At 50.8% G+C, this 10238-nt stretch overlaps 1 protein-coding gene across 1 annotated transcript in view; it reads right to left on the bottom strand.

Moving 5' to 3' along the window:
* Positions 1–1138: 1138 nt before the first annotated feature.
* VWA5B1 (von Willebrand factor A domain containing 5B1) overlaps positions 1139–10238 on the bottom strand; it is a 43415-nt gene continuing 34315 nt past the window's right edge. The window contains exons 15-20 of the mRNA XM_011358017.1: positions 9409–9546; positions 6704–6826; positions 4435–4509; positions 3785–3854; positions 3141–3258; positions 1139–1645 (exon numbers count right to left, since the gene is read on the bottom strand). Of these exons, the coding sequence (XP_011356319.1) occupies positions 1139–1645; positions 3141–3258; positions 3785–3854; positions 4435–4509; positions 6704–6826; positions 9409–9546 (1031 nt within the window). The remainder of the gene's footprint in view (positions 1646–3140; positions 3259–3784; positions 3855–4434; positions 4510–6703; positions 6827–9408; positions 9547–10238) is intronic.

Below are 10238 nucleotides of genomic sequence, written 5' to 3'. Positions count from 1 at the left end.
GGTCCAAGCTAGTGGGCTGCCTTGGTGAGTCCAAACCCACCTCCAGGGGAGTCTGTGTTGCAGAGGTGACTGGGCCTGAGAGAGGGAAGTCCCCAGGGCCTCTCTGCCTTGGAGCTTCGAGAGTCTCTCATTTCATTGATAAATCAGGTCTCGCGGCTGAAGCTGCTGCCCCAAATGCACTGCAGCCATGCCTGGTTCTCTGTTGCAAAGAGTCGCCTTTCCCCCTACAGTGTGGCAGGGCTAGAAAGGACCCCCACCATCCCAGAATGCAGCTGACACAGGGTGCCTCTCTAGCCCCTTGGCACAAGTGGGTAGAGTTCACGTTACGCAATTCCCGAAAGGGTGTAAATTATTTAAGGTGTCGTCTGGTTTCTCACTGACTTCTGTGACCACGTCTATTCTTTTGAGTCTATTTTTGCACAGATTGTGGCTTAATTCTAACACCTCGGCTTGCAGGGTGTCTTCCCTTGTCCTTCCTACCTGCTTCTCCTTAGGAAGTCACAAATAATCTGCAAATCAATAACGTATAGGAAGAGCTTCCAAGCTACAAGAAAAGGCCCCCAGGTGACTCTTTTCTAAAGTGTGGGAAAGGATGATTCTCCAGTTTGTAAGTGGGATTTAGGGGTCCTGGACTCTCCTCATGGCGACAAGGGCCCGTCCCACAGTGCGGCAGGCAGGGGTGGTCTCCAGCACCTAACCCGCAGGTCTGGTGACTTGCAGTCTTTGGGTTCGCTCATCTACACTTATATTTGGGGGCATTGCCCACATGATCTTCCTCCAGAGGGAACTCAGATTTAAGTCATATTTTCTCCCCACCTGCTAGCGGCGGTAAACCCCACAGCTGCCCACATGTCCAGGCAGAAAGGAATCTTTGAGCCTTCTAGAGATCCGGTCCAACTTCCTCATCTCACCCACTGATTTTACAGGTGGGCAAACCGAGGCCCAGACAAGGGGCACGGGCTGGCCGAAAGCTTCACAGCTGGGTAGTAGCAAATTGGGGTTGAATTCAGGCCTCCTGATTGCCAGTCCAAGGCTCTTTCTAGCCACCAGTATATTGACTACAGCTTCAAAAGTCCCTCCCACTAGGCCCAAATGGCCCCTTCCTCTTCTCCCCTGCCCCAGCCTCCTTCTCCCCCGACTACACATAATTCGGGTTATAGCAAAGCATATTGAACTCCAGGTTCTCATCCCAGTGCCTCAGGAGCACGAACAGCTGGAGGGCAGCAGCCTTGAGCGTGCCCCGCGTGCGGCCCTCGGGCACCTCCTGCTGCTCCAGCCAGGAGTTGGCCTTGGCGGCCACAAGCTCCCATTCCACGAAGTACGAGGCGGAGCTGTGCTCCAGCCATGCCAGCGCCACGACCGTGGCCCACAGCTTCCCTGTGTGTTCTACCACGGCCTTGGGCTCCCAGCCCGGCTCGCCTTCCGCCAGAGGCTCCAGGGAGAAGCTGTCACGGGAGGGGTACCGAGATGAGGGGCCGGTGCACAGCTGGGGATTGGAGGTCTTAGACTCAGGCTGGCGGGTGGTGAGGGACACTCGGTGGCAGGTGAAGGGCGAGGTCCACTTGAGCTTGTCCATGGGGATGTGGATGGCCTCACAGAAGGCTTGGTTGAGCAGGAAGGCTCCGGAGGCCAGCTGCAGAGACACCTGTATGTGGGGGAGCCCCTCAGTGGGCCTCAAATGTTTTAGCCCATGGAGCCCTAGGCCATGCAAAAGTCTGAGTCTACACAGTTCTCCCAGCTTGCCCCGCCTACCTGGGGGATCTGCGGGGTACCCAGGCCGACTAAGTGACTAAGCGTCTGCATCCTTGATCCCACAGCCACTTCAAACTGATCACTCTCCAAGCCTAACTCGACATGTTCGCTTCAGACGTGCCTCTTGTTCTGGGCAGGTTGGCCTGGCCCAGCCACTGCGACCGTCCACTGCCATCCCGCAGGCTCTGGGCAGTTCACCTCCCTCTCCTGCCTTCCATGCCAATCGGGTTCCAGTCCCAACAGGTCTGCTTTCTACACATCTCTGCAATGCACCATCTGCCCCCTCATGTTGTCCCTGCCTCTACTTTCCCCTCCTGTCCCCACCCTCTCCACCTTTCCTATATCCTGAGGGGTCTTTGTAAGGCATAGATCATGTCGCTCTTTGGAGGCTATCAGTTCAGTGACTGCAATTTTTTCTTAGAGTAAGTCCAGACTATGATTCTCAAAGCACTGGTTCATCTTGACTCTTCTACCTCAAACTCCATTTTCCAGCTACCAAGCTCTTTCTCTCTACTCTAGGCTGTTGGCCATAACTCCTCATCCTTCAGGTCTTGGCTTAACCATTACGTTCTCTGGGAAGCCCTGCTTCATTCCTGTCTGACTGCGAGCCTGGAGTAGGTCCCCTTCCACCTGGTCTCTCCCACCAAACACGACCACTCCTATCATAGTGTCCAAGAAGCAGAATTGCCCATTTCTTTGTCTGCATCCCCTCTAGATACTTAATGCCATGGACTATATTCATCTAGTTTAAGGTTGTCTCTCATGGTCTAGCACTGCACCTAGCTCAACAAATCCTTGTTGAGGGAATATATGCATAGTGCTCTGTTGCTTGGGATATTTGGAAAGGCACAAAGGTCCCTACTTGGGTGTGTAGGGACCGGAGCTGTGCAGTGAAACTCATACTGTGTTCTTCCAGCACCCTCTGACCCCCGCGCCCCGCTGGGCTCCAGATATGGCAGCGCCACGCTCCTCAATTCAGAGATGCCCACTCCAGACCTGCGCTTCTCACCTTGGCATGGCATTCTGGGCGTCTGCAGAGCCACTTGCTAAACACGGTACATGTCCCTGGGGTGTTAATTTTACTCACCTGTGAGTCATTTCGAGGCTTATCTTTATGTATTGAAAAACAGACACACATAGGTGGTGGAATAGAAGGCAAAATTCCCATGAATTTTTAAGATGAAGATAGCAGATTGCAAAGAATTTTCATGATGCTGGCACTGGCTTCTAGCAACACTTCTAGACCCTGGGCGGGGGACTCACGCAAACCTCTGTGCCCTGCTGACCCAGGGCGGGAAGGTCTACGTCTTTTTCTCTTTTCGGAGGAGCAGGGGGAGAGGCTCACAGGAAGGCCTCTCTGTGGAATGGCTGGGGTCTGGGGCACTCACCAGTGGGACGTAGTCGAAGCTTTGGCTCCCAGGGCTTGACTCTGAAGCCTTGGTCAGCGGCTTGCTCAGGAAGCCCTTGGCCGCCCTCGTCAGCAGCCTGGACTTTCTGAGATTCAGCCTGTGTGGGTGGAGCCGGGAAAGAGTGGCCACGGCCACCTCAATGGTGTCCTTGGTCATCTTACCCCCCAGTGCCCGCTCGGCAGCCTCTGAAAGTCAGGCCAGGGACCTCACAGGTGGCTTCCTCCAACGTCCCATTTGACAGCTAGGGAAACTGAGGCCAGGGGTGGTGCATTTCCCCCGAGTCCCTCAGTGAGGACTAGGCTAGTGTTCTGTATTCCTGTTCAGCCCAGTGGTCAGAGTCTCACGCTGGCCCTCCCAGGGGGATTGCATTTGCAAAGAGACTACAGACATGTGGGAGATGAACTGCAAGGTGAGTGGGTGGGGGGGGGCAGGGCAGGGGCGGGGGAGGTTTGGCAGTGAGATACCAGGAGACAGTAATATCCCTGGGCCTTCTCGTCACCCTTCAGATCAGTCATTTTTATCTACTCGTCAGGCTGGGCCTGCCTTTGGCCTTCCAAGCCAGAGACAGCCCCAGGAAAATGGGTGGTGGTAGGGTGAGTGCCCCCAAGGGAAATGCCACGAACCTGGATCCAAAGAGGGTCTCGGAGGCCTTCCAGGAAGAAAGGGTGTTGGTGGCCAGACTGTGTAGGGGACCTGTAAAGCCACAGAATGACCAGTGGGGATCTGACCGAGAACCTCGTTTGACTACTCACTGCCCAGGTGGAGAGACAGAGGCCCCCAGCGGGCAGGGGCTTGCCTACATCCCTGGGGATCCGACCAGCTGGTATGGGGAGAAGTGAAATATGTGGGTCTGTGTGTAAGAAACAGGCCCCCAAGTTTCCTTGGCTGGCGGTCCCTGGAAGGTTAGCTGTGGGAGCAGCGACAGCTTCTCATCAACCCCCCATCCCTGGTGGGGACGTTGAGTTTCCTTCCCTGGCACGTTGCTGGAGGATTCTGGGCAGAGGGAAGCAGTAGATGGTCCCTCGGCTAGGAATCGAGAGGCCTGATTCCAGGCCTGACTCTGTCACCGACTTGCTCTGTGACCTTGAGCAAGTCACTTTACCTCTCTGAGACTCAGTTTCCTCATCTATAAATTGGGGATATTCCTGTTTATCTCAGGACTGTTTTGAGGAGAAATGAACCACTAAAGACTTTGCTAAGACACTCTCTTGGCCCAAGGATCAGTCACTATCACCACCTTAATTAAGGAGAGGGCCCATTGACGTCCACTTACCTTCAGAGACAGCGTACTTCTTGTGGCCTGGGGACGTGGTCTCGGTGGAGGGCGCAGTGGGACTTTCCTCCACATCTACGGCACAGAAAGGCCCATGAGGACTGAGCTCCCATGGCCCTGTCTTTCTCCCCTCCCATCACCCCCAAGCGGAGCAATGGTCTGAATTCACAGGACCTGGGGGTGAGCTGGGAGAGCAAGCTCAGGGCTTCCATCTCTGCTCGGATGGGTCTTCGTCTTCTAAAGACACTATCATTGCTCCAACCCCAAGAGTCAGACATGCCTGGGTTCCAAGGCCGACTCCCCCACTGACTAGCTCTATCACCCTGGGAAAGTTACTTCCTTCCTAAGTTTTGTTCGTAAATTGGGGATAATAGAATCTATCTCACAGTGTTGTTGTAAGGATTAAATGAGATACAACACAAATAATGCTTAGTGCCTGGCTCGTGGTAAATGCTCAATAAAGCCCTGAGCTACAGACCCGGCAGGGAAGCGGGAGCAGGTCAGGAGCTGAGGGTGCGGATTGGCATTGTGGGGAAGAGGCGGGCATATGCTCACCGGGTCTGTGCCTCACTGAGGAGAGGCTCACGCTAGCTCTCTAAGAGGCACTAGAACATGGCGTTGACTTGTCAGGGGGCTCAGCCTCAATTTCCCCATCTGAGTAATAACTGTACAAAGTTTGCTCAAAATGTGTAATCAGGGTGATTATTCTTATGATTATTATTTCAAGGACTGGATTGTGACAGGCAATATACTGTAAGGGAATAAGCTAGAGTATGGGAAAAGCTGCACGCACAAATATGTCCATGGAAGCCTCTGGTCCCCCATGAGACTGTTAGTAGCTCTGTGAGGGCCAAGAAGCTCTGTTTATCTCTGGGTGCTGGGGTGGGGGCAGGATGAGAGAGAACTAACGACTGAATGCCTGAGGCAACCGGGAGGCAAAGAGCATGGTGGTTAACCTCATAGGCTCTGCGGCCATGGAGACCCTGCCTGGGTTCAAGTCTCGGCTCTACCACATGCCAGCTGTGTGATCCCGAGTAAGTCACTTAAACTCTCTGAGCCTCAGCTTCCTCACCTCTTAATGGGGGGCAGGGAAATAAAAGAAACCATCTCAGATGATTGTGAGGAGTCATGAATAATTAGGACAATGTGCAGCCCACAGAAAACTCTCCGTACGTGTTAGCCACTGTCACCCTTGGTGAGGGAAGGGGCTTGGGACAGGATAGGAGTTTAGAAGTTATAGACACTTGGGTCTGAATCGGAGGACAGTTGAAAAGAAGAGATCTGTGATTTTGATGGAAGCCGTGGGCCACCGAGAACACTGAGCTCCAGAGAAAGGAAAGGAGAGAGCAGAATTTGCCTCTCGCCTGGAAGCTCAGCCTGGCTCAGAGGTTACAGAAGGTTCCCCAAGTTTGGGAGGCTCTGAAGGAACCAAAGAGTTGGCAGAATGCTTTAACTCTGAAGGGCTCCTCACACACTGTTCCTGTTTAAAACCATCAGAGTGAGAACGTTCTATCTCTTAGGTAAAAAATTGTTATGATCTAGGTGTTTGGGCTAGTGGCCAGGTGGGACCTCTGATGTCCTTCCCCCCATGCACGGAAGAAGGCAGGAGGTCCTCGCTGTACACATGAGGGCATGAAGGAAGAGGTGAGAACTCGTGTAGCAGTTCGGCTGTCTTTAGGGGGACAGAAGGACATGCAGACATTCAGGGCACAGAGGGTTAAAGCCATCCTGTGGATTAGTGCAAAGTCACAAAAAGGGCAACTCATGGATCTTCAAGGACTGAAGCTGCAGGCACAATGAAATCAGGTGAAGGCAGAAGGTAATCTGTTGGGAATGCTAAGACAAGCAGATGGTGGGACCCAAACAGATGGCCCTGCCTCTTTTCTCTCTACTTTCCCTCTATTTATTAGGTTTCCTGGCATTTGGTGCCTGGGAGGACTCAGAGGTTGGAGGCAGGGGACAGCCCCTGGGGTTGGCGGACCTTCAAAGGGGAGAGGGGAAGGGATGGTGTGGGCACGTGGGCAGGGAGGCCGTGCTGCTCCCCAGGTCCCGGAGGCTTGCTCGGCAAAGCTGTGTCAATGGTAGCGTGCTCGGGCCATGCTGTGCCCCTCCGCCCATCTCAGGCCTCAGAAATCCTGGGATGCCTGGCCTTGCCCTGGCCTTGCAAGGGCCCAGAGTGCAGACTCAGAGGGAGGCCTCCAGGGTTTTGGACATGAGGGTGCTGTGACTCGGGGCCCCGGCTTCAAAACGCACCCAAGGTGGCTCTTACTTAGGTTCTGATCTCCTGGTGCTGAGTCTTCCCTGAGCATGGTCTGGGACAACCTGAGGCCAGCAGAGGTGCCCCTCCACTGTCGGTTCTGGACCCGAGAACTGACCATCCGCAACACAGCACCTTTAGGACAGGAGAAAGGGTCAGGTGGGTACCACTGTGTCCATCCTTTGCCTCTTTCCCGAGGCTGGCAGGAATTATTCTGGCTTCAGTCTTTCAGTTATCCAAAGACGAGACGGCATTGCGCAAGATAAGCCCATGAGTTATGGAGCCAGAGTGACCTAGCTTTGACCTCCAGCGCCATCTTATAGTAGTTGGATGAGGTGATAACCACTCTGAGCCTCAGTTTCCGTATCTGAAAATCGGGGATACTAATACCCACCTTGCCAGGTAAATACTACTGCTGAGATAATATTCCGAAAGCAGCAGAGTTTTCTCATTAGTTGAAAGGCTGGTTTACTTAGAAGCACCCCATTTGTATTCTTCCCCAGTTAGCTGTCTCAGAGACCCAGGTCCCACTTCCCCCTCCCACAGGCAGGTCCCTGAAGTCCCAGGATATCACCACCAGGGGACGGATGGAAGAGAGATGAAGCAACAGCACCCTAAAGTGTTTGGGGGAACCCTACTCTTGGAGAACACTCATCTGCGTTATTCCTTAAAAAAACAAAGAGTTCTATTAGGAAATAAATTCTGAGGAAGATCATACGATAGCCCATTCACTGCGTCTCTTGGTGTATATTAACATCCTAAAGGCTCTGACAAGTTCTGCAGTAAAGAAAGCTGTTGAACTTTATTTAGCTCAGTGGTTCCCAAATGTTTCTTCCTGATCTGGTATTTCCTATTTTTGTGCTGAATGGCCATTAGCAGGACAGGGAACTAGGGTTCTAGTTTCCTGGAACACACTTTGGGAAGTGCCGACTCAGATCTTATGGGACCGTGGGACTTGGGTTAAGATGGATGCCAGGTCCCCAGACCTCCCAGACTGTGGCTCTACATGCTAGGAAGATAGTCAGAGATAGGTGGGAGGGAGACACATTCTGGATGAGGATGTCATTCAAGATGACAACGCTCAGGGAATGAGAACGGCCAATGGAGCAACAGCTCGGGCTGCTGGCCGGAGCCTGACATGAGAAAAACCGAGGGAGAGAGGGAGGGAGGGAATGGGCTGTTGATCATTTCGGTACCACAGATAAACAGAAAGAGTGCTGGGGACAGGAGGTAAGGCACTTTTGTTTCCAAATGCAATTCTTTCAGGAGGTCTGAAGAAAAGAGAGAGAAAGAGAGAGGGGGAGGGGAGGGAGGGGAGGGAGGGGAGGGAGGGGAGAGTGGAGGAGAGGAGCGGGGAGAAAAGGTAAAAGGAACTACGAAAAACAGAAAAACGTAATTCAGGAAATTAAAGAAAGTATATATAGTTCATAAACATGTGAAAAAGGCATCTCAGACACACAAAAAACTAAACAAATTCCCCAAAGAGAGAGTCTTTCCTCACCCACCAGACTGGCAGGGTTTAGAAAGATAATAGTGCTGGCCGGGGTGGACATCAGAATAACCTCAGGGGCAGGGCCAGTGTGGTAACATGTCACAGTTTTAAATGGTCGGTCTTGCTATGCAGTCTTACTTCTGAGAGTTAATGAACCCTGAACAGATAATCAAACAGGTGCACAAAGATGTTTTTTGTAGCATCATTTACAATAATCAAAAAGTCTGATAATGGGTGCTGGTTAAATAGGTCTAATAAACCTTAAGTGGCAGTAAAGAGGAATAGCGGAGAACACAGACTCTGGAGCCAGACCCCTGGGGTTCAAAGCCTCACTCTGCCCCTTACTGCTGTGTGACCTTGGGCAAGTTACTTAACCCTCTCTGTCTCTGTTTCCCCGCCTGTAAAATGGGCATAATAGTGTCTACCTTGCAGAGTTGTTCTGAAGATTAAATTATCGATATTGATATCGATATCTATAGATATCTATAGATATTGATATCGATATCGATATCTATAGATAGTGATATAGATATATCTATCTACATAGATATCTATCTATATCTATATCTATATATATCTATCTTTGGTGTGTATATATATCTTTTGGATATATATATATCTTTGGGATATATATGTGTGTGTGTGTGTATATATATATATTGCCTTAGAACACTGTCTAACTGGCTATTATGATGATATTTCTCTGCAGTGGAAGATGCTGCAGCTTTTAAAATAATGACACAGGTTCACCTTCATGAGAACATATTTTCCATACCTACATTTTGTAAGATAGAACATATATTGCTGTGATCCAATTTGTGCAGAATTATTTGTGTTTTGATTTCTCTACATGTCTGGAAGGATGGTCACACCAAGGAAGTAATTGGTATTCATTTCTGCCACTTCCAGTCACTTTTATTTTATGTCTTTCTATATTTTCTACAGTGAACACATATCATTGTCCTAATTAGAAAAATTCAGTCAAGTCATATTTATTTTGTGCGAATAAGGGTGTGGGGTGGTTTCACAGCCTTCTGTAGCGCAGTGGATGTATGTATCTCCTCTACTCCCTGGCAGCCAAACCACCCACTGGGGGCTATTTTGCTTCTAGGTCCTTCCTCGTACCCTTCCCTGCAGGTCTGTGCTCCTCTATATCCCAGCTGCTTCCTCCGGCCCACAGAGCTGCCTGGCCCTCAGGAGTGCCCTGGCCGCCCATCTGCCTTACCGGAGTTGGGGTATGCCACCACGGTGGGCAGGTACCGGCTCTTGCTCACGTCCACAGGCACGTAGGCAGTGTACTTGCTGATGATGTTGCAGGCCTTGCTGGTGTGCACGGCATTCACCTGGTAGCGGCGGCTGGACCCTGTGGAGGGGAAAGCGGGGGTCACTGTGCAGACTCAAAGTTCTCCATGACACTGCAGCTCTGGAAGCTAAAGGAAGTCTAGACCAGTGGTCCCCATCTTTGGGATCAAATAACCCCTTAAAATCAAGGAGTTGACAACTTGCCAATTAAGGACATTAATAAAAACACTCAAGACCATTAACTTCCATTGTCATGTCATAAAATAAGGACATGTTAATGTGAAAGAAGTAAGACATCTAAGAATAAAAAAGACAGTTACTCTCCTTAAATAACTTTAATGTTACTACGGGAAAAAAAAATCAAAATCCTCTGTGTTGTCTGTATTTTTGATTTTCATTTTGTAGCTATCTGATGAGAATCTTTCTGCAAGACTTCGTAGACCTCCTGGCTGAGTGGGAACACTGGTCTGACCCTTCGGGACAATCTTGTAGAGAAAATTAAAAACCAGAGAGGGAGAGTGGTGAGCACAGGGTCACACAGCGAGTTAGTAACGGACCAGAGAGCAGGACTTAGCATGGTCTACTCCCGAAGTCCAAGCTCTTGCCGCTGAACAGGTGAGCAGTCTCTGTGGCTTGCCACCTCTAAAAAGCTGTGTGATGAGCCACCAATAAGAAAGATGGACAAATGTTTTGAAAACTGTAAGGTGAAGTGCTCTCATATTCTACAATGTTAAAATATAAAACAAACAGCCT

Source organism: Pteropus vampyrus, unplaced genomic scaffold, assembly GCF_000151845.1.
Source record: "Pteropus vampyrus isolate Shadow unplaced genomic scaffold, Pvam_2.0 Scaffold36, whole genome shotgun sequence".
In the NCBI taxonomy this organism is placed as follows: Eukaryota; Metazoa; Chordata; class Mammalia; order Chiroptera; family Pteropodidae; genus Pteropus; species Pteropus vampyrus.
The sequence above is the reverse complement of the archived record's forward strand: the minus strand, read 5'-3'. Positions and strand labels throughout refer to the sequence as shown.